Source organism: Salvelinus sp. IW2-2015, unplaced genomic scaffold (assembly GCF_002910315.2).
Source record: "Salvelinus sp. IW2-2015 unplaced genomic scaffold, ASM291031v2 Un_scaffold19, whole genome shotgun sequence".
Classification (NCBI taxonomy): Eukaryota; Metazoa; Chordata; class Actinopteri; order Salmoniformes; family Salmonidae; genus Salvelinus; species Salvelinus sp. IW2-2015.
Genome location: NW_019942505.1, coordinates 331,032 through 355,470, shown reverse-complemented (window position 1 = coordinate 355,470; position 24,439 = coordinate 331,032). Strand labels below are relative to the sequence as shown.

The window sequence follows — 24,439 nt, the reverse complement described above, 5'->3', positions numbered from 1 at the left end:
GACCACCATTCCCACCACCAGCCACAGAGAGGCAGGAGTCACAGCCAGTAACATCTTTGATGTTATTTTTCATCTCGCTACTCCTTCTGCCGCCATGCCCAGACCGGGGAATGCTGGGAGTGCTGGCAGTCTGGGTCTCGTCCATCTCCCCAGCAGGGCTGCTGGTCTCCCCAACTTCCCCTGGCCTCTCCCCAAACAGGGCAAAGACAGGGAGGGACCCCTCGCTAAGGGCTTTATGGACGTCACTTCCCTTGGGACTCCTCACTGACCCCAGTTCTCCCAACTCTGTTGGTGACCCAGGGCYTCTCCCATTTCGGCTGTTGTTGCCTCTMCCAGACCTCATGTGGTGGATGCGTCTGGCGGCCTCCTGGGCACTCTCACAGGCGCCCCTGAACAGCTCTGAGAAGATGCTGGAGAGCTTCTCTTCGGTCAGAGTGATGCCTGGATGGGTGTTCTCCAGGTCATCCTCACCAGAAGAGAAGAGGTCCTCCTGGGCCCTTTTCAGGATGTTACTCACAGACAGATCTGCTATGCCCTGAAGCTCCTTGTCGGTCTCAGAAGGGGGAGTGGGCGGCTGCCCGCCCAGGAGCCTTCCCTTCGGCTCAGAACTCCGCTGGTGGAACTTTTCAGAGATGATCTGGAGCACACCTGACCCCCAGCGGAATGAGTCTGACGACTCTGGTCTGGAGGTCCTGTGCAGAGCCATCACTGGGAGGAACACCTCACTGGAGACACACACCACCCACTCGATGACTTCGTCCAGGTCGCCTATTGTCACGTTCTTAGAAAGAGAAACAGAAAACAACAATCTGACAGCTAGTAGTTTTTATGTTACAAGATAGTTGTTTCCGATGATCACTCCACCCTTAAAAGCAGAAYAAATGGGGGACTTYCCATTTGTTTGAGGAACTTCCTGATAAGCTTTCTCTGACTGGAAAACAAACAAACACCAGGAATCATTGGCAACTTAAACTAGTGTTTATATWGATTATATTTTTTCTGCACATAATGAGGTTCACAGCAGGACTCACGGGTGAGACTTCAGGAAGTTTGTTAGAGAGAACGCCTCAGGTGAAATTGGACAGGAGGCATCATCGCTCTTAGCCTCGGACGTGACATCACTCTTTGTGGTCAGGAGGTCATCAACAGATGGAAAGGAGATCATTATCTCGCCATCATTAGGTTTCAGGGGACCTGGGATTTCTGAAACAGAAGACAATCAGAATTACCACCGAACAAGCTAGTGACRACAGCAARGATTCTATTGAAGTTGTATAATCAGYAATAAACACTGTGTCACCAATACCCACCTGTTGTCTCCATTTTAGTAACTTTKGTGCCCTTCTTGATAGCTGGCAGGACACCTACAGAAAGAGGAGAGTCGTAGATAATAGTGGATCCTTCCACCATACTGTATGTCCTTTTAGAATTCCATCAAAAAATCCAAGAATTTTGGAAGTGGAGATCAATACTCACTGTTACTGATTGTTTGAGATAGAGTTTGAGGCAGTGCCAACACACCAACTACTTGGCGGCTTAGGTTTACCACCCCTGACTTAGCCTCCCTAGCCCTTCTAGCCTTGATAGCCTCTRGGCTGGGCCTGGGGCCTTGTGGGGGCTTCGGCACAAGGTTCTGAGACAAATAACAACAGTGGGGAAATCATATCACCATAGAAACCACCTATTTCCCATAGGCATGGTGGTACTAAGTGACATGTCACATAAGGGTTAACCTAGAATTAACAATCAGAATTCCAATTCTATTAGTTCTAACTAGTAGGTGGTCCATGTGTCTTAATGGCGTTATTATCTTGTTGTAAACTGGTTTTCAACCCGTCATATTACTAGATTACAACCAACTGGTCTCCGTTACAACCAGACGTTTTGCAACAGAACTAAAAGCTGTTTCTTACTTCAGGGGGCTGTTCCTTGGGGCAGTCTCCCAGGGCTGGCAGCCTTAGTCCATCATGGCCAGCGGAATGGACGTCTGTCTGGAGCACCTGCTCTCCAGCACTAGCTTGGAGGTTCCCAGCCTGGGGTACAGGAACATAAGGAAATACATTTAACTTGAGCCCTCCATTATTAAGCCCGCTTCTCCAAATATAAATCATAACCTTAGAATTACAATCAGAATTAAAATCAGAATTCCAATAAAATTAGTTCTAACTAGTAGGTGGTCCATGTGTCTTAATAGCGTTATTATCTTGTTGTAAACTGGTTTTCAACCTGTCATATTACTAGATTACAACCAACTGGTCTCCGTTACAACCAGACGTTTTGCAACAGAACTAAAAGCTGTTTCTTACCTTTAGGGGGCTGTCCTTGGGGCAGTCTCCCAGGGCTGSSAGCCTTAGTCCATCATGGCCAGCGGAATGGACATTTGTCTGGAGCACCTGCTCTCCAGCACTAGCTTGGAGGGTCCCAGCCTGGGGTTTATGAACYTAAGGAAATACATTTAACTTGAGCCCTCCATTATTAAGCCCACTTTTCCAACTAMAAATCATGTCAATCTGTTTTTACAGCATATACGCTATACTACCAATAAGATAGCCTCATTACATATCAAGAGAGAAAGCCCCAGAATTAACAAAAACAATTTTTTATCACTTATGAGACTTACCTTTTGAAGAATTATTCTCAACCGTTTATGATTTCTATCCATTGTGTTTTCAGGCACCCTTCAGATTGGACCTGACATTTTTTTTATATAAACAAATACATTTTAAAATATTTTTTATTTTTTATTATTACAAAATCTTGCCCCGTTTTGCTGTACTCACAGAATGTCGTCTTTGTCCACTCAAAGTGATTTATTTGAACATGAGGATGACTGTCCTTTGCAAATCATCAACTCAACTGAGCCAGAAGTAGGCACTGAACCTTCTCTCGAGTGCGTTACGTCATAGGGTCATATATTACGTCATGCCATTGTACATGATTACGTCAACTACAATAGCACAGAGCGACCCTCTGGGAAATAAGGCATTGTTTCTGATCACATACGAAATCCTATAAAGTTTACAATGTAACCTAATTCACTTTGGTTCAGTGAGGTTAATCGTATTTTATGGATAAATGTTGCCCTCGTTGGCCATACTGAAATAGTCAGGAATTAAAGTCGCGCCATCATCAGTCTGCACACTCCCACTGTTGGACTTTTAACACTACGGTTAAAGTAACATCTTATTTAGTGTCAATAAAATGGACCAAACAAATTATGGTCAAATAAATCAAATCATTGATGGGTTTGGTGAGGGAAGACAGATGTGGTAAGCTGATATGATCAAGGCAGGCCCACATATTGCCATTATGAATAAATGGTTAAGCCAACTGCCTATTAGTCCAAGATACTCATTACAGTCATGTCACACTTCTATCATAATTTATACAAACTGGATGAATGCAGGCTGTTGGTTTGTAAATGTTGTAAATAAATATGTATATATGGTGTATATAATTATTAATATTAATATTGTTTCATTCACTTATCTTTTTGACCTGCACTGTTGGAGTTCAGATCTTAAGAATTTCACTGTACCCTGCAATTACATCTGCGACGCTATGTATGTGACTAATAAATMAATSTAATCGATTCGAATCTAAATTCAGAAATCATTCCTGGGTGAGGAAACCTAGTCATACMTAGCTATAATTTACAGAAATCAGAAATGTTTACATTATTGCTGAATAAGGCTATCTCAGTGTACTTTTTTCATAACAGTGTTGTCAAACAAGAAATGATGCCCAAAATTAAGTTAAGGGTAGCTGGTGAAATCCCGCCTTATTTGCTGTCATTTTCAAGATCGGCATTTGAATAGGCTAATCATGGTTCGTTTTCAGACCGGTTTGGGGAGATTGCCTTTTAAATTAACCAATAGTGGCCACGAAGACACGAGCACAGTGCTTCCGGACTTGAGTACTGCCCCTGTGAACCTAGCTAACAGTGATAGTCGAAGCCGATTTGAATTAACACCGAGAAGTAAGTGTATTTTAAATGCATAAGAAATGTGCTGTATTGAGTAATTTTCAATATCGCATGGATTATAAAATGGAGCCATCTATTTCTCTTTCCATAACGCTCAAAAATAGCAGGAATGTTCGACTATATTTGTGTTAGTCTTTGCTAAAACCTTGTGCGATCTGGCTAGCTAACTAACACATTTAGCATTGCGTCAAGCTAATGCTAGTACGGTCATGTCAGTTAGCAGTTAACTTCTGCTAGCAGTGTGTCGCAGGTTGGTTCCGAGAATTACATTTTAGGTGAAGTAAGGCCCTAGAAATGTCTTGCTTGTTATTAATTTGAGTCAACGTTGTTTCTGAATGTTCACCCTGTATTTGGAACCTATTATTGTCCTTTTTTTATAGCACTTTTCTGTCAAAGTTTGAATGAGTGGAGGCGGCTGCCATTGTTTGTGAGGCATGACTCCCTATTCAACTTAATTGAATCTGGCAACTGGCTAACTACTGTAAACTGGGTGGTTGCTGGTCCAATCATTGTTTCTAGCTAGGTAAATTGTAATGATTGTGTCAAATGTWTTCGCTTCCCATTTTGTATACTATCAAACTTTGGTGGTGTGAGTGCGGCCTGCTACTAGCATTATTAGCAGCCTAGCCGTTAGCTAGCTAATGCTATGTAGGAATACACGTCAGACCAGCGTTTCCCAAACTCGGTCCTAAGGGTTGCACGTTTTGGTTCTTGCCGTAGCACTATACAGCTGATTCAAATAATGAACTCATCAAGCTTTGATAATTTGAGTCAGCTGTGTAATGATAGGGCAAAAAAAACGTGCACCCCTTACAGTCCCCAGGACCGAGTATGAGAAACTCTGTGCTAGACCGTGATGTTTCAGTAGGATTCAATTCGGGAAGTTAAGTCACAAGAATCGTAATCATTTAATATAACTAAGGTTAGATGGTGAATAATTTTACATAGATTATTGAATTGGCATTTCAATTAACCTTCTGAATTTACTGTTCATACAGTCCCGTCGGTCGTCCCCCCCCCCCAGACTAGTCTCCAGTCTTTCCTAGCTTCAACTAACGCAAGTCCCCCTTCTCTAGAATGGCAGAGAATGACGTTGACAACGAGCTGTTGGACTATGAAGAGGATGAGGAGCCTCAGGTTGCCTTGGAGACCGCCACACCTGCGGGCAAGAAGGAGGTAAAGGGCTCTTATGTCTCCATCCACAGCTCCGGTTTCCGAGACTTCCTGCTCAAACCAGAGCTGCTCCGCGCCATTGTCGACTGTGGCTTTGAACATCCCTCTGAAGGTGAGTCTCACAGGCACTGCCCACCGTTAACCAAGGACCGTCTTTGACTTTGTCCATTCTGTGTGTCTCAAATAGCACCCTATTCCTGACAGTGTATTACTTTTGAGCAGGGCCCATAGGGCTTTGTTCAAAAGTAGTGCTCTATATATGGGTCCTGGTCGAAAGTAATTAACTATGACTAATACATGTATGCCCCTTAAAGGATCACATCATACTTAAACTGGTCATCTCTGTATACCTGTAGCAAGACCCACTGGTTGATGCTTATTTATAAAACCCTCTTAGGCCTCACTCCCCCTTATCTGAGATCTACTGCAGCCCTCATCCTCCACATACAACACCTGTTCTGCCAGTCACATTCTGTTAAATGTCCCCAAAGCGCGCACATCCCTGGGTCGCTTGTCTCTTCAGCAACAGACACTCAAACTGGACCGTTTTTATCTCAATCTCTTCATTCAAAGACTCAATTATGGACACTTACTGACAGTTGTAGCAGTTTTGTGTGACGTATTGTTGTCTCTACCTTTCCTTTTGTGCTGRTGTRTGTACCCAATGTTTGTACCATGTTTTMTGCTACTACCATGTTGCTACCATGCTGTGTTGCTGCCTTGCTATGTTCTCTTAGGTCTCTCTGTAGTTTTGTGTCCCTGCCTTTTCGTAGGCCGTCATTGTAAATAAGAATTTGTTCTAAACTGACTTGACTAGTTAAATAAAATAAAAAATACTTCTGACTTGTGTTTCTGTCTTTCAGTCCAACACGAGTGTATCCCACAGGCCATCCTGGGCATGGACATCCTGTGCCAGGCCAAGTCTGGTATGGGCAAGACGGCTGTGTTTGTACTGGCCACCCTGCAGCAGATTGAACCTGTGGATGGGCAGGTGAGTGTTTTGAATAATGAAATTTGTCTTTACACTGTGGACGCAGCCATTGAATTGCAGTTACATTGAAGCCTAGTCCTCCTGGACTAAAAATGGCTTTCACTGGAGAATCCATTGAGTGCTTTTTAAGTTTAGAAATAGGCTTAATCTGTATCTGGGAAACTTGCATAAAGTGTTTACATCTAATCGCCAACTTTTTATTTAACTAGGCAAGTCAGTTAACAAATGCTTATTTACAGTGCCAGCCTACCTCGGTCAAACCCTAATGTGCTGTCTGAATTTGTTCTGCCTTTATTATCACTGTTTTACACAGCGCTTTTCTATCCTTTTTTTCTATTTTTTTTTTTTGATGTCCAGAGAGCTCTGTATTAAACATCCTCCCCTACCTACCTCTCTCTCTGTCTACCAGGTGTCTGTGCTGGTGATGTGCCACACACGAGAGCTAGCCTTCCAGATCAGCAAAGAGTATGAGCGCTTCTCCAAGTACATGCCCACCGTCAAGGCAGCCGTGTTCTTCGGGGGCCTGTCCATCAAGAAGGATGAGGACGTGCTGAAGAAGAATTGCCCCCACATTGTGGTGGGAACGCCCGGCCGCATCCTGGCCCTCATCCGCAACAAGACCCTGAACCTGAAGAACGTGAAGCACTTTGTCCTGGATGAGTGTGACAAGATGCTGGAGCAGCTGGGTGAGTAGGACAGGGGGGGGGGGGTGATGTCAGATGTGTGTGCGTGAAGGGAGTAAGTTGAAACTTCAAAGATGAACGGTTAATTGAAAACGTGTTCAATGTACCTACTAGCATACAACTTAGACTGCACTTCTAATACACTTTCATACTAAGTAGTATTGGATCTTGGAACAGATTGTGATAGATGGTCTGACCTTAAGGATTTAGCCAAAACATAGTAAAGTGTATTTAAATGTTATTTTATGTAGTACTCGGATTTCAGACTGAGTGGGTTGACATTTTTGTGACTGACATATTATTTTCCTATCGTCTCTCCCTCAGACATGAGGCGTGATGTTCAGGACATCTTCAGGCTCACACCCCATGAGAAGCAGTGCATGATGTTCAGTGCCACCCTAAGCAAAGAGATCCGCCCTGTCTGCCGCAAGTTCATGCAGGATGTAAGTTGGAAGGGGTTCCCGTAGCCACAAGTTATGTTCTGAAACATAAAGTAGCAGTTTTACACACACACACACACACAGATTAACTAATCTCCCTAAATTGCACTTTGAAAGAGGCAATCGGCAGTAGAAACATGAAGTATATTCCTCGCCCCGTTTCGGTAAAAAGCTGAGGGATAGATCTGGAGAAATTTACCCACTCTCAAATCCGTAGAGCTATGGATTAGAGGTCGACCGATTTAATCGGAATGGCCGATTTTCAAGTTTTCATATCAATCGGCATTTTTGGACACCGATCATGGCCGATTACATTGCACTCCACGAGGAGACTGCTGCGAGTGCAGCAAGGAGCCAAGGRGCTAGCTAGCATTAAACTTATAAAAAACAATCAATCTTAACATAATCACTATTTGCCTACACATGGTTGATGATATTACTAGTTTATCTAGCGTGTCCTGCGTTGCATATAATCGATGCGGTGCCTGTTAATTTATCATTGAATCATAGCCTACTTTGCCAAACAGGTGATTTAACAAGCGKATTCGTGAAAAAAGCACTGTCGTTGCACCATTGTGTACCTAACCWTAAACATCAACGCCTTTCTTAAAATCAATACACAAGTATATATTTTTAAACCTGCGTATTTAGTTAATATTGCCTGCTAACGTGAATTTCTTTTAACTACGGAAATTGTGTCACTTCTCTTGTGTTCTGTGCAACAGAGTCAGGGTATATGCAGCAGTTTGGGCCGCCTGGCTCGTTGCGAACTGTGAAGACTATTTCTTCCTAACAAAGACAGCCAACTTCACAAAACGGGGGATGATTTAACAAAAGCGCATTTGCGAAAAAAGCATAATCGTTGCACGAATGTACCTAACCATAAACATCAATGCCTTAAAATCAAAACACAGAAGTATATACACTGCTCAAAAAAATAAAGGGAACACTTAAACAACACAATGTAACGCCAAGTCAATCACACTTCTGTGAAATCAAACTGTCCACTTAGGAAGCAACACTGTGGAGAACGTTCTGCTGCCTGCAACATCCTCCAGCATGGCCGGTTTGGCGGTGGGTCAGTCCATCGTGTGGGGCGGCCCCACAAAGAAATGCCACCCCACACGATGACTGACCCACCGCCAAACCGGCCATGCTGGAGGATGTTGCAGGCAGCAGAACGTTCTCCACGGCGTCTCCAGACTCTGTCAGTCTGTCACTGCTCAGTGTGAACCTGCTTTCATCTGTGAAGAGCACAGAGCGCCAGTGGCGAATTTGCCAATCTTGGTGTTCTCTGGCAAATGCCAAACGTCCTGCACGGTGTTGGGCTGTAAGCACTACCCCCACCTGTGGACGTCGGGCCCTCATACCACCCTCATGGAGTCTGTTTCTGACCGTTTGAGCAGACACATGCACATTTGTGGCCTYCTGGAGGTCATTTTGCAGGGCTCTGGCAGTGCTCCTTCTTGCACAAAGGCGGAGGTAGCGGTCCTGCTGCTGGGTTGTTGCCCTCCTACGGCCTCCTCCACGTTTCCTGATGTACTGGCCTGTCTCCTGGTAGCGCCTCCATGTTCTGGACACTACGCTGACAGACACAGCAAACCTTCTTGCCACAGCTRGCATTGATGTGCCATCCTGGATGAGCTGCACTACCTGAGCCACTTGTGTGGGTTGTAGACTCCGTCTCATGCTACCACTAGAGTGAAAGCACCGCCAGCATTCAAAAGTGACCAAAACATCAGCCAGGAAGCATAGGAACTGAGAAGTGGTCTGTGGTCACCACCTGCAGAACCACTCCTTTATTGGGGGTGTTTTGCTAATTGCCTATAATTTCCACCTTTTGTCTATTCCATTTGCACAACAGCATGTGAAATTTATTGTCAATCATTGTTGCTTCCTAAGTAGACAGTCTGATTTCACAGAAGTGTGATTGACTTGGAGTTACATTGTGTTTAAGTGTTCCCTTTATTTTTTTTGAGCAGTGTATTTTTAAACCTGTATATTTAATTAAAAGAAATTCATGTTGGCAGGCAATATTAAACTAGGGAAATTGTGTCACTTGTCTTGCGTTCATTGCATGCAGAGTCAGGGTGTATATGCAACAGTTTGGGCCGCCTGGCTCGTTGCGAACTAATTTCCCAGAATTTTACATAACATTGAAGGTTGTGCAAAGTAACAGGACTATTTAGACTTATGGATGCCACCTGTTAGATAAAATACGGAACGGTTCCGTATTTCACTGAAAGAATAAACGTTTTATTTTCGAAATGATAGTTCCCGGATTTGACCATATAGAGCCGTCTGACTGAGCGGTGGTAGGCAGCAGCAGGCTCGTAAGCATTCATTCAAACAGCACTTTCGTGCGTTTGCCAGCAGCTATTCGCAATGCTTCAAGCATTGCGCTGTTTATGACTTCAAGCCTATCAACTCCCGAGATTAGGCTGGTGTAACCGATGTGAAATGGCTAYCTAGTTAGCGGGGTGCGCGCTAATAGCGTTTCAAACGGCACTCGCTCTGAGACTTGGAGTAGTTGTTCCCCTTGCTCAAGGGCCGTGGATTTTATGGAGCGATGGGTAACGATGCTTCGGGGGTGGCTGTTGTCGATGTGTTCCTGGTTCGAGCCCAGGTATTTTTTTATTTTATTTTACCGTTATTTTACCAGGTAAGTTGACTGAGAACACGTTCTCATTTGCAGCAACGACCTGGGGAATAGTTACAGGGGAGAGGAGGGGGATGAATGAGCCAATTGTAAACTGGGGATTATTAGGTGACCGTGATGGTTGAGGGCCAGATTGGGAATTTAGCCAGGACACCGGGGTTAACACCCCTACTCTTACGATAAGTGCCATGGTATCTTTAATGACCTCAGAGAGTCAGGACACCCGTTTAACGTCCCATCCGAAAGACGGCACCCTACACAGAGCAGTGTCCCCAATCACTGCCCTGGGGCATTGGGATCTTTGTTTAGACCAGAGGAAAGAGTGCCTCCTACTGGCCCTCCAACACCACTTCCAGCAGCACCTGGTCTCCCATCCAGGGACTGACCAGGACCAACCCTGCTTAGCTTCAGAAGCAAGCCAGCAGTGGTATGCAGGGTGGTATGCTGCTGGAGGGGCGAGGAGAGGGACGGAAGCTATACTGTTACACTGGCAATACTAAAGTGCCTATAAGAACATCCAATAGTCAAAGATGTATCTAATAATCCTATAATAACCTAAAACTTCTTACCTGGGAATATTGATGACTCATGTTAAAAGGAACCACCAGCTTTCATATGTGCTCATGTTCTGAGCAAGGAACTTAAACTTTAGCTTTTTTACATGGCACGTATTGCACTTTTACTTTCTTCTCCAACTTTGTTTTTGCATTATTTAAACCAAATTGAACATGTTTATTTGAGGCTAAATTGATTTTATTMATGTATTAWATTAAGTTAAAACAAGTGTTCAGTATTACAAAAAAAATGAAAAATATATCGGCCGATTAATCGGTATCAGCTTTTTTGGGTCCTCCAATAATCGGTATCGGCTTTGCAAAATCATAATCGGTCGACCTCTCTATGGATGCAAGGACTGACCATCAATGATATCAGAATTATCATTTTGACAATGTTTTGAGGCTGTAGTTTTTACGTTTACTTTGTTTACAAATATTGGAGTGAAACAAGCTTATTTGGGATTCTGATGGGGTATGAAAGTTGAACTAAGCTCATGGGGCATTTGTTATATTCTTTTAATTTAAATGTCCAAAAATGTATGTAGAAACTGCTGATTGCCCCTTTTTTAAAGGGATAGTTAAGTGATTTTTGCATATGGTTTAATATTCATGTAAAAAGTTCCAGTCAAGCCTCTCTACGCTTTGCCTGCTCGTGACTGTCCGTGTCACATGTGGCCATACCAGGGGGGGCAGAGTGACTCTCTTAACCTGGGTCTAGGGCTCTGACCCTGCCTCTGGACAWTTTTGMGAGGAACAGTCCTTGCATTAAAGCTATAAGTTCCATCCAGCTCTAGTACTAGTAATTGACGTTCACAATCACATTTGTAGTTCTTCATTCACCAACACAGAATGTGGTTACTCAGGTATTCACTTAATGTAGCTAGGTTTATAGAACTGGCCCAAAGAGTGAAACTTTCCCCATGTTAGATTCATTAGGACACACTGTAGCAAAAGGTTTTGCAATGAAAGTCCAGGTAGTCCCTCCCTGTGTTCTGTTTGGTGCTTAATGACTATCTCCTTCCTCCTGTAGCCCATGGAGGTGTTTGTGGACGATGAGACCAAGCTGACGCTGCACGGCCTGCAGCAGTACTACTGCAAGCTGAAGGATAGCGAGAAGAACCGCAAGCTATTCGACCTGCTCGATGTGCTTGAGTTCAACCAGGTACGGACAAAATAAATATTTTCAGAGCTTTTAATGCTAAAACGTAATTTGTTTTAGTTTTAATCTGAGTAGAATGTATTTTGTCCATGGATTTGAAAGTCACGTTTTTAAATGCAATTGTACTCATTCAAGTGAACTCTTGTCTATGCACCGACAAAGTTTCTGCCTGAGGGTTTTATGCCCTATGTTTTTTGTCTTCGGAGTGTACAGCTATCTGACAAGGGTAAAGCCAGGATGCCACATCAGATGCAGCATGGGTTTTTGCCCCATATTTGTGTTCTGTGTCTCACTGCCATTCTCTACCCTGTCTGAAGGTGGTAATTTTCGTGAAGTCTGTGCAGCGCTGTGTGGCTCTGTCTCAGCTGCTGGTGGAGCAGAACTTCCCTGCAATCGCCATCCATAGGGGCATGGCCCAGGAAGAAAGGTGGGTTCTGACGGAGAGGAGGGTTCTGACGGAGAGGAAAAACTGGCTAAACCCTACAGTCTATGCACTTGTTAAAATCTGAGAGGTTTTGATTGGTATAAGCAATATTAGGATATCAAATATTAGGATATTGCTTACACTTCATCTCAGATATCAATATGTGCATAGGGTTTAGGGGTCGATTGGGTCTTGGCTTTCATTGGGAAATTCTCATTTGGACAAAAGACTGTCCTCGCCGACTCGTCCTCTCTTATCCGTAAACCGATAAGTGGTTGAGGAGTGTCAATTTGTTAGTAGGGAAACAGTGTCCTCGCCTCCTCCTGCTGWGGAAGCACAAGTGTCCTTCGCTGAAGAGTTTTGACATCAACCCCTCCCCTTTTGAATCAGCTGCTTACTCTGAGGAGAAGCATGCACATATTTAAAACGATAAGTAGCATAAAATGTCTAGCTAAATTTATTTGTATTACTTTGCACATTGTAATTTGGGATTCCACCCCTGTAAATGTAATTTTCATGATGTGTGAATGGAGTCTAATTTCATACAAGCACATTTCCTCCTCTCCTCAGTTACTTTTGACTTTTTTTTTTCAAAAGGAGAGGACGGAGGAGTTGAGCAATCAAATTGAGAATCTCAATTACATGCACATTTTGTATAATAGTCATGTAGCAGAAGCTGTTATCCAGAGGGACTGAACAATAACGTTCTCTCAGATGACATGTTTGTGGGTCACAGTTTCAGTGTACCCACACGAGTAAAGCAGGAAGTATAATGCCTGTTCTACTTATTTTAAATCTATGGATGCCTCCCTTCCTCCCCTAGGCTTTCCCGGTACCAGCAGTTCAAGGACTTCCAGAGGCGGATCCTGGTGGCCACCAACCTGTTTGGCCGAGGGATGGACATTGAGCGCGTCAACATCGTCTTCAACTACGACATGCCCGAGGATTCCGACACCTACCTGCACAGAGTGGCCCGTGCTGGCAGGTTCGGGACGAAAGGTCTGGCCGTGACCTTTGTGMCTGACGAGACTGACGCCAAGACCCTGAACGATGTGCAGGACCGCTTCGAGGTCAACGTGGCAGAGCTCCCAGAAGAGATTGACATCTCCACCTACAGTAAGCTATATCCAACCAACTAGTCTAGCACTCATTTGGCTTTCATGTGCTACTGCAGGACTTTTTCATGTTTTTTGTTGTCTTAAATGTCACCCTATTCTCTATGTAGGGCACTACTTTTGATTAGAGCCACATAGGCTCACATAGGCATCCTATTCAGAAGTGGTGCACTGAATAGGATGCCATTTCAGACACAACCATGTCTTCACTTCTCATTTTTTCCTCTGAGTTTTGGAATTTCCTTCATTATTACTGTATGCAATGTCGGTGCTGCTTGCAATTGTTCCTTCAAAGGAATTGTTGATGACACTTTAGAGCATTTGATTATTACCTAGTTTCAAGTATGTGGTCTGTATAGTTATGCTGAAGGGATCTATTTTATTTGTAGGTTATTTTTTTGCCAGTAATTTTATGTGGGTACACTTGATTGATGCTGTAAACTAACCTCTCCCTCTTTTCTTGTTTCAGTTGAACAGTCCAGATGAAAATCACCCCCTGACCAGTGAAGACGACGTGTGCGTGCGTGCCCCRCTGTCCCTGTCTTTTTTTTGGAGAGGGAGATATTTTTTTTTCTTCTTATTTTAAATAAGCATCACTTTTTTTTGTTTTTTTTAATCCTCCCGAGGCTGCAGTTTTAATGTTCTTTTCCCTGTTAATGGTTTTCTATTATTAGGTTAATGAAGTAATTGAAATTAAAACTTTTTATACAATGTTATGTCACTGTATGCTTCTTTTTTCCTTACTAATGGGGTTGAAAAATTCTGGCAATTTCCAAAAATTTCAAGACCTCCCAGTTGGGTGATTCCCTGCTTATTCGCTCCCTGGGAAAGTTAGCAGAATTTAACCATACTTACTAATTAGAGAGAAGTTGGATTTTCACATTGCAGAATATCATTGAACATGAAAGATGTTTATTGAATTGAAATGAGTCAGAAGACAAACCTAGATTAACACTATAGAATATCAGATTCAGTTGTTGCAATTAAGGGGCACTATGATGCATTTAAACACAATTTTTTACAAATATACACTTAACAAAAATATTTTAAACATGTAAAGTGTTGGTTTCGTGAGCTGAAACAAGATCCCAGAAATGTTCCATACGCGCACACAGCCTATTTCTCATTTTGTGCACAAATTGGTTTACATCCCTGTTACTGAGCATTTCTCCTTTGCCAAGATAATCCATCTACTTGACAGGTGTGGCATATCAATAAGCTGATTAAACACAGCATTATTACACATGTGCACGGTGTGCTGTTTTGTCACACAACACAATGCTGCAGATGTCTCAAYTCTTTAGGGAGTGTGCAATTGGCATGCTGATTGCAGGAATGTCCACCGGAGTTGTTGCCAGATAATTTAATTCCTCTACAGTAAGGCACCAATGTCGGTTTAGAGAATTTTGCAGTAGTTCCAACCGGCTTAACAACCGCAGACCACGTGTAACCATGCCAGACCTCCACATCCAGCTTCTTCACCTGCAGGATCGTTTGAGACCAGCCACCCGGACAGCTGAAACTGGGGGTTTGCACAACTGAAGAATTTCTGTACAAATTGTAAGAAGCTCGTCGTCTTGACCTGACTGCAGTTCGGCTTCGTAACCGGGCAAAGCTCAGACTTGTCACCAATTGAGCCTGTTTGGGATGCTCTGGATCGATGTGTACAACAGCGGGTTCTAGTTCCTGCCTATATACAGCAACTTTACACAGCCATTGAAGAGTGGGACAACATTCCACTATCAACAGCCTGATCAACTCTATCGGAAGGAGATGTGTTGCGCTGCGTGAGGCAAATGGTGGTCACACCAGATACGACTAGTTTTCTGATCCACACCCTTCTTTTTTTTTTAAGGTATCTGTGACCAACAGATGCATATCTGTATTCCCAGTCATGTGAAATCTATAGATTAGGGCCTAATGAATTTATTTCAATTGACTGATTTCCTTATATGAACTGGTAAGTAAATTCTTTGAAATTGTTGCACGTTGCATTTATATTTTTGTTCAATGTATAATAACTAGGAGGAACTCTATTCCTCTATCTCTATTCCCCTCTTTCTCCTCTGCCCTTTCTCTTCCTTCTCCCCCTCCCTTTTCTTCACATTCATACACACTTATTTTCTATTTCAGAATACGGCTACTACATTTTCTCTACTCAGTCTACCTATTTCAGAATGTAATTTAGATAATTAGTGGAATTAAATTATGTAACATTGTATTTAGCCCTCTGTTTAAATCTTAAATATGTAGGCAAATGTGTATTTTAAGATATCTTAAATGTAAAGGTTATAATATTTGCTGGGTAAGACCAGCATAGTGCTGTGTTTTTGTGTGTTGGGTGAAGTTGCCTCTAGACGCTGATCTTGGGTCAGTTTTGTACTTTCCCCATAATGGCTATGGTTAGAATTTAGGGAGTTGAAACTGATTCTAGGTCTCTACCTAGGGGAATCTTCACCCCATAGCTTGTTTTCTTTGTGTGAAGTACTGTACTGTACGCCAGGCTGTCAGTAGCACCACATATAGGGGCGGAGCAGGAGATGTGGTGTATGCTACCTCCTCCCCTTGAAAAAACAAGCTCTGTTACCACAGAACACCTGTCTTCCCTTTCTCCACTTCTCCCCCTCTATCCCTGTACGCCTCCTTTCTCTCCATTTCTTCTCCCTCAGGCAAGCCTTCTCCCACTCTTTTCTTCTCAGCCCAGTTCTTTGTCCATCGCTTCCATTGGTCTTCCTTGTTTTCTCCATTCTGCTCTCAGCCACTCACTCATTCTCTCCTGCACTGTCTTATCTGTATCCAGTTCCATGCTTTGTGTTCACCGTGTGACTGGCCTTAGAAACACAATATCAGCTGTTTCTCTCTTCCGTTGTGTCATAAGTGCACTCTATTCCCTACATAGTGGACTACTTTTGACCAAAGCCCATAGAGCTCTGGTCAAAACTACTGCACTACATAGGGAATAGGGAGCCATTTTGGATACAACCATAGTATTGTGCTCCTCAATCTCTAATGTACTGTCTATCTGTATTGTGTGCAACCTGTGTGACTAGCCTTAGACACACAATATCAGCTATTTCTCTCTTCCGTTGTGTCATAATATGCATCCCAAATGGGGATACATAGGGAATAGGGTGCCATTTGGGACAGACATAGTATTGTCCTCCTGTGGCCTATTTATCATATGGCTTCTGACAGTCACCTCAACAATTGTCAAACCAGGAATAACCTCCAACTTGACTTGTTCTCAAATGGGCTGGTGCCTTAGTCTTTGAAAAAGCATGTTTAAAAAAAAAATTATGTCCCAGTCTGTCTCGTCCAGCTCAGTGATGTGGCAAAAACCCGTGGTCGCCGGTTAAATAGGTCTCTCAAACCCTGTACCTCTGGATTAAAATAGATGGGCCATGTCTTCCGTCTCCAATGGTCACATCATTACCACTGGTGACAGACAGACCGTTTGCATCCCAAATGGTACCCTATTCCTTTTATAGTGCACTATAGTGCACCGCTTTAGGCAGTCTATAGGAGACCAATATGACTGTTAACCGTTCATGTTGTTCTCACCTGCACATTCTCCCTATCATATTTCATGCATTCTTTCATCAAATAAGGGTTGTGTGTTTGAGGTGTGTCAGGAATGGAAAGAGCACAAGGGAGTAGCTAACCACAAAGAAAGAGAACTTGATGGGAAAAATGGGAATGTAGTATTGAGTGGGAGTCTGGGAGAAGATGCACAATGGGCTCACATGGGCTTTTAGTAATAAACAGGGTTAACCATTAACTTTACAATACACACCAAGGTCTATCCTCYTGGCTGTTTTAAACAATCAAGACCCAGCCAGTACCCGTTCTTTAGTGGAAGTAGACAGTGCATAGGAAGTAATGAAACACATCTGTGCAGTCCACAAAATGGACAAGGTTTATTAAGCCACAAGTAGGTAGACAAGGTCTCACTTCCCTGAAATCATGTAATACCTATACTCTTAATATAACTTTAATGTTTTGCATTTCACCTTGACTACATTTTTTGTACTGTTACACTAATATCAAAACCACCGGAATGCTTCGCCTTTCCTGAGGTGCTGTTGCTATAAGTATTACTGTACTGTACTGGGAGTGTCTGCAGCGCTCACCAGCAAGCCGGGTATATTTATCTTGGTGTTAGCAGAGCGGTGGCTACAAAGGTGGAATGTCAGGAAGCCTAAATGTGACTTAAAAGCACCGGTTACATTTTAGTCCAGCACAATAAAATAAACACGACCTACTTCTACAGATTTTTATGAATGACAGTATTCATCCCCAAGCACGCCCCCCAATCAATTTGTAGCCCTCTCCTTAACTCCACCCATTTGGAATGTCTGGCCCGCTGCCCGAATGATAATTGGCTGGACATATGGCGATGCATGGGCGGAGTTTCTGCGTAGCTCACGAGTTGGTTTAAAGTAGATCAGGATACTCTCTCTGTTGAATGATTTTTTTAGAGTGCTGTGACYATCTCCGGGAAGGGATGAAAATAACTGTTCTCTACACTTCAACGACTGCTATTCATCTAACGCAACTGTGCGACTGTAGTCTATTCTTGAAAGAGGATTTAAAAGTTCAGAACTGTCTTCAAGCGGACTAATAACGAGGTCAGAGCTTGTTTTTTGACAACTGTCTACTGTTTCTTTGGAATTTTCAATAATTATGGCAAAACGTATCATCTTTGTTTTCTTGACAATGGCAGTCACCAGTCAGGTAAGTCGTATCACCTTGGCAGCTGTCAAATTAGTATGATTTTGATCATATGCAAATCATGCAATAAAATAGCAATGGATGAGTGGATTGCTTAGATCGTTTTGTAATGAGCAGTTGGAGGTGATTTGACTGTCATACGCAAGTAATTGTATTTTAGAGAGACACAAGTGAGAACTTTGTCTACCGTTTTTTTCTGTTGCCTGAAGATATATATTTTCAAACTGCTGTAGCCTACAGACTATTTGGTAACACTTTTACAAGACAGTGCTACTGTGTAACTGCTCGTGTAATTTTGTAATTACTCATTGTTACAATTAGTTACAATGTACTTACAGTAGTAATCCTTAACCCTAACCCTACTAATGAGTAATTACAATACTTGTTACACTGTGATTACAGGAATAATCACAGTTATAAGGGCACTGTAATGTAAAATGTAACRGACTATTTTTGTAGCCCACCAGTCCTACCTTGAATTGTGTCTTTTTTTTATAGGCATGTGTGTGCTTGTCAAATAACTTTGACTCACTGTCTAAGGGTGGGACTTTTACATACTGTTGATTTTTTTTACTGGAAGAAGTTGGCACGGAAGACTAATGTACTGCTACTCGATTCACGAGTTGGCAGGGGATTGGATACAACACTTAAACAGCTGCCTAGACAGACAAGACATCCACAGGGATGAAGGGGTAGAAACTATATGAGCTTCAAATTGAAGTTAAAGTACATCAATTKATTGTAAACAGTGTTCAAAACCACTCCAAAGGGGACACAATAATCAATTTAAATAATCAGTTGACATCTCAAAATGAATATAAAATMAACAAAATAGACTCCTAGAACATCTTTATCACTAGTAGTGTTTTACCCATGAAGGCAGACCACAYCAAGAAATTACATGACAAAAATGACTTTTTACTTTCCTATGCTTCTTTCAGTTTATGCCTAGGAACCTAAACCTCTCCTCTATCCTCTTCCTCTCTCCTCCCCACACCTCCAGGTGGGTGCCAGCTGCCRGGCGGTATGTGAGTGTCCAGCCATGCCCCTCTCGTGCCRCCCCGGGGCGAGTGCGGTGGCTGACGGCTGCGGGTGCTGCAAGGTGTGTGCCTCCCAGCTGAACCAGGACTGCAGCCCCACGATGCCCTGCGACCACCACAAGGGACTGGAGTGCAACTACGGCAATGACGTGACCCTGGCCCAGGGCATCTGCAGGGGTAAGGTTGTGATAGGGGGAGGAAGTGGGGCGTTTGGAAGTGTGTATTGTAGAAGTGTTGGGATTCAAAGTGTGTAATGTAGGTTGTAGGTGTTCAGTGTTGGAACTATGATGAGGTGTGAATAGTGTATGTGTATATCTTGTCAAGTGTGATGTGTAGTAGTTAGTTGATGCTGAGTTTTTATGTGATAGAATTTTAGGGTGCATGTATGAGAAATATTACCGCAGGACTAAAKCATGTGTTGAAAGTCACCACAGCCCCAGGACTTAGCACGTTGGACCCCAGTGGTGGAGGATATTTGGATGTTAAGTAGATTCCTTATGGAGCTCAATCTCACAGACCAAAATGGAACTAGTTCTATCTACATCAAACCAAGATTCCAATCCTTCATAGACTAAGATTGGAGGCTTTCACCGTGTCCATGATATGCAGACAGAGACTCTTCTGGATTCTTACTCACAAAACTTCCTTCCTCTGCCCTTTCTCTGACCTCTGACCTCCCTCTAGATCTAAGTGTTCTCTCTGGGTTACAGTCTGTGTGCCATGTCAGTGTCGGTTATTGTGTGTTTGCTAGTTGTTAAGGGGAGGATTGAGTAAAGGGGGTTTCAGCTGGTGTAACTGGAGTATATAACAGATTCCTCCCGGTCATACCTGGGATTGTCAGTGGAAGTTCTTGTCCTCATCCTCATATTTAGACTCTCCAGAGACATGGATGGATGGTTCCCAAAATACCCCCTTGTTACATGATAGCACATTACATACTGTAGATAGTAAGCAGTTCCTTGGTCCTGCTGAGGGTTTTATGTGTATATAAATCATAAATATGTTACTACCTCAAAGTGGTCTTAGTATCCATCTAAATTGCCCCTAAAGGAATTATGAAGTTGAATTGAGTTGTACTGAACTGTACCTAACTGTACTGTACTGTACTGTGCTGTACTGTGCTGAACTGAACTCAATGGAATTCAATGCATTCTCCTCATTTCCCTCTCTTAACAGCGAGAAAGGAGGGTCGTACGTGTGAGTATAACGGGAGGATCTACCAGAACAGTGAGAATTTCCGCGCCGGCTGTAAACACCAGTGTACCTGCATCGACGGCGTCGTTGGCTGTTCCCTGCTCTGTGCCAACCGTCTGCCCCCCGCCATCCCCTCCTGCCCCTACCCCCAGCTGGTCAGGGTGCCAGGGCAGTGCTGCTTCACTGTGGACTGCCACAAGGGTACCTGGCGCCTTCCCCCCACCAAGCAAKATCGSCAACCAACACAACCCAAACCTCAGCCAMWCCAGTACCAGCCGGATAACACACTGGGCAATGAGCTGGTGGAGAGAGGCAAGGGCTGGGAGAATGAACAAGGCTACAAGCACCTGCCTGGTGAGGAGCTGTTGCACTCTTGACATTGACCAAATGCATTGTTATTGATCATGATAGATACTTGGCTGTAGCTTATCATGTACACTGAGCCATCTTCGCTAGCGCTATTAGCATTTTTGGTATAATAGTTGATGACTATTGGTCGATAGTTACTCATGTTTGTCTGTACATCAGCCAGTCATATATCCTGATTTCTTCCCTCTGTGGTATATTCTCCCTATAACTCCCTTCCTTCCTCCCCTTTGTCTCCCGCGCTCCTCTTCCTCCCACCCTTCCCAGTATGGAAGCATTCGTTGGAGAAGTGTGTTGTCCAGACAACGGACTGGTCCCAGTGCTCACGAAGCTGTGGGATGGGAGTGTCCTCACGCATCTCCAACGACAACGCCCAGTGTAAGCTGGATAGAGAGACGCGCCTCTGCACCATCCGGCCCTGTGGTGACGTAGCCATCCCACCCAAGGTAAATTCTTTATTTAGACAACGCAATATGCAACTGTGTAGTGTGTGTAGTGTGTGTGTGTGTGTCTGTGCCAATCAGTATGAGCACAATCATGCAGTACAAGAGAAGAGAGTGTGACTGCACATATTTTCATCATCATCATCATCGTCATCATCCCAGGCAATAATATCTCCCTTATCATCTACTGATCTGGTATCACTTTGATAACAAACCCCAACCCCCTAGACTGTTTCCTCTGCGGAGCACGTCCCGGTGGGAACAGACTAGCGTTGATTTACTCACACTGGCGGTGGCGCCCTTTTAAATATAGTCCCCRCCACCCCACCCACGGCATTCCTGCCAAGCAACTGTCCATAGCTAGGCGCCTGYGCCCTGTGCACTCAGCCAGGGAGATGGTGTGTCTATATTAATCCTCATCTGTTTCTCTGGATCAGTGCTTGCGACCCAAATGCCACACCCTATTTAGTGCACTACTTTTGACCAGGGCACATAGGGCTCCTGACAGTGCCCATAAGGCTCTGGTCAAAAGTAGTGTACTATGTAGGGAATAGGGTGCCATTTGGGATGCACACTGTGGGCTGGGAGATTATGCGCAGAGTACATAAAAGACCTTTTACCAAATTCAGTTCGGACATTTGGAACAGTTAGCAGGATAAAGTCTAGCGAACGAAGAGAGTACCCACCACATTTCTGAACAATAAAAATGCCCAAATAAAAAGGTAGTAAACCCAAAATGGCTTTGTAAATAAAAGTATACCAGTYACTGAGCCTACGAGTGACTAGAGAAGGCCAGCCAACCCTGGTATACAAAGTGCAGAGGTGCGTAAGGGTTTTGCAGTTTAAATAAATCTCAAAGTGCRATGGTAAAGAGTGTCAATTGATCTCAAACACTGAGCGGAAGCATTCATATATAAAATATCCCCATAGTCTAGTAAAGGCATAAATGTAGCTGAATAATTGAATAAACTTCAGTTTTGTTTTCAGTACTGACACTTTGTTAGTGATAAGTGATAAGTTCATGATGATTTGGTTGCATAGGCCTTCCGGACATTTAATTGAAAGATGTTTTAAAGATGTCTGCAAAAGTTTGTCATTTTATTGAAACAATACAGGTGCCCCAACAGTACAGCATGATACTTTTACTTTCCTCTGCCCTCTCTGATTATCTCCCCCTTTCTCTCTTATCCTCTCATCCCCTTCCTCCTTCTATTCCCTTTACAGAAGGGCAAGAAGTGCTCCCCGACTCCAAAAGCCTCAGAACCCATGCGTCTGTCGTACGGCGAGTGTCAGAGTGTCCGCCTCTACCGGCCCAATTACTGCGGCGTSTGTACGGATGGCCGCTGCTGCTCGCCGCGTCSCACGCGCACCGTTCCTGTGACTTTTGTGTGCCCGGATGGCGAGCGTTTCCAGAGAGACGCCATGTTCATCCAGTCGTGCAAGTGTAGCAAGGAATGRGGCCATCTCAACGAAGTGGCCTTGCCACCACAGCACTGGATGTATGGAGACACACATAAGTTCATRGACTAGCTTSATRMTGTTTMAACAGAATCCTCAAACTTGACTGAGAACATTGACAAGGGAAGGGTGACATTTTTTWWAATAAATACCATGGGCCTTGAGGGTGTTTTTCTCTGCAGGCCTCAAATAACAGAACTGAGCTTCACAATGGGCTCTCAGTGAAAACCTGGCACTATAATAGCAAACCCCCAAATAGTAAAGTACTTACTGTATGTTTGAKTGGAGTGGTTTTGATTGACAGGTGATCCATTCACTCCTGAATGTTCCTCAGACATGGCTCTGAACTCCGGCCTACAGTCCCACCTGGCGTTTTTGTTTAGTTACGGTGTGACATAATGAACAGGACCCAGCCACAAGTTGCTAGGGCCTTCACAGCAACGGCAGAGAGAAACAGACGACAACACAACACTGTGTTGTAGAATAGAAACACATGAACTTGAAGGAACTGTACAGGGTTATTTACTGTATAAAGTGATATGATGCTTTGCCTACACTAACCAGGGTCATATTCACTAGGCACCAAATGGAAGAAAAGAGTCTGACACGGGGAGGGACAAGCTGAAGTTGTTCAATAATAAATACTTGTTTTGGTTATCCGTTGCAAAACATTTTGCTAGGGCGTGCACTAAGACTACAACCCAGCTCTATGAGGGCTGGCGTGATACTGGGGRATCCCACAATGCACTGAGAACAGTGACTTTAGAAGATAAGTGACATCAAGCCTGGATGGGCTGAAACGTCTTGACGAAGAGACTGACAAGGTGGAGTATTTAGCTCAGCGCAGGGTACTCGAGTATTAACATTATTTATTCGTATTCTTGTCCAAAGAACTTGACACTAACTCTCTGCAGTAGAGAGTGACGTTCAGTGTAGTTGGGATGATGAGCCGTCTAAAAACAGGTTTATGTGAGAGGTGGTAATGAAAGAAATGTGTGTCTCAAATGGCACACTATTCCCTATATACTGCACAAAGTAGTTCTCTATGCAGGGAATGGTAATGATAGCCTGTTTCCACTGACTGCAGTACTAAAAGGAGCTCTGTCTGTAAATGAGACGTGTTCAGAAATGACTGGACCAATACCAATTCACTTCAAATGACCTCTAATCTCTTACCAGATTCAGATAAGTTTTATTAACATGAATGACAAAGCCACTGTTGCTAAAGCGAAGTGAGATACTGTAATCAACAACAACAGTAAACATAATGAACACATAATAATATTAGAGAATAATCAATAATGAATAACATTGGCGAATAATTTTCAATATTGTGTATGTGTTTGGGATTCATTCATGTATTGTATGCTGTTCCTGAAATCCGAAAAACTATTGTTTATACATCTTTAATTATGATTTGTTACTCCAAAACTGTCATATGAAATGTTTTACTATAAAACTGTAATATACAATTGTACAACGTCTACTTCAAATGTATGTTTGTCATAACTTAGAATATGTAGCCAAGCTATTAATATGGCGCTAGTGATTGTTGGTGTGCACATGATACAAAGCTGACCTGCCTGCTTCAGAGTTTCAGTTACATGTGATGTTTTATTTTAACTTGACTTGTATCGTTTCAAATTCTTTCATTTGGCAGTCATTTGATTAGCCGGTAGGAAGAGGTTGATAAACTGAAAGGATTTGCAAAACACACCTTCTTGGCTGCTGACATTTTTGGGAATGTGTTAAAGGGATAGTTCATCCAAATTACAAAATTACATATTGGTTTCCTTACCGTGTTAGCAATCTATGGGCAAGGTAAGACAGTAATCACTGGTTTGGTTTTGTTTACATGGTCACTGTTTCCACTATTGGCACAAATCCAATGCAAGTCAATGGTACTGATATAAGCATTTTTCATGCTTCATGTCCAAATCATCTATAGTAACTTCCCTGAGCTACACAATCAATTTGAGATACTTTAGGGTGATTTGGTCAGTAAGCACAAAACAATGCTA

General features: G+C 43.2%; 2 protein-coding genes and 1 long non-coding RNA gene across 4 annotated transcripts in view; 2 read left to right on the top strand and 1 right to left on the bottom strand.

The window, feature by feature from the left end:
- The window catches only part of LOC139023870 (uncharacterized), a 2,059-nt gene extending 512 nt beyond the window's left edge, over nt 1-1,547 (bottom strand). The window contains exons 1-2 of the long non-coding RNA XR_011475089.1: nt 1,477-1,547; nt 1,311-1,364 (exon numbers count right to left, since the gene is read on the bottom strand). This is a non-coding gene — a long non-coding RNA (uncharacterized lncRNA). The remainder of the gene's footprint in view (nt 1-1,310; nt 1,365-1,476) is intronic.
- Nucleotides 1,548-3,869: 2,322 nt separating this feature from the next.
- LOC112067996 (ATP-dependent RNA helicase DDX39A) lies at nt 3,870-13,902 on the top strand. The gene is made up of 9 exons (XM_024134980.2): nt 3,870-3,979; nt 5,062-5,270; nt 6,022-6,149; nt 6,559-6,835; nt 7,157-7,275; nt 11,519-11,650; nt 11,965-12,074; nt 12,895-13,187; nt 13,656-13,902. The coding sequence occupies exons 2-9, from the start codon at nt 5,063-5,065 to the stop codon at nt 13,670-13,672; spliced, it is 1,284 nt and encodes a 427-aa protein (XP_023990748.1). The 5' UTR covers nt 3,870-3,979; nt 5,062; the 3' UTR covers nt 13,673-13,902.
- A 3,737-nt stretch (nt 13,903-17,639) lies between these two features.
- Nucleotides 17,640-24,134, top strand: LOC112067995 (CCN family member 1-like). Of its 2 annotated transcripts, none has more exons than XM_024134979.2 (5): nt 17,640-17,814; nt 18,921-19,134; nt 20,134-20,505; nt 20,785-20,963; nt 22,185-24,134. In XM_024134979.2, the coding sequence occupies exons 2-5, from the start codon at nt 18,960-18,962 to the stop codon at nt 22,488-22,490; spliced, it is 1,032 nt and encodes a 343-aa protein (XP_023990747.1). In that variant the 5' UTR covers nt 17,640-17,814; nt 18,921-18,959; the 3' UTR covers nt 22,491-24,134. The 2 variants fall into 2 exon arrangements, with proteins under 2 accessions (XP_023990747.1, XP_023990746.1); XM_024134978.2 differs by having other exon boundaries at nt 17,640-17,920.
- The last annotated feature ends 305 nt before the right edge of the window (nt 24,135-24,439 follow it).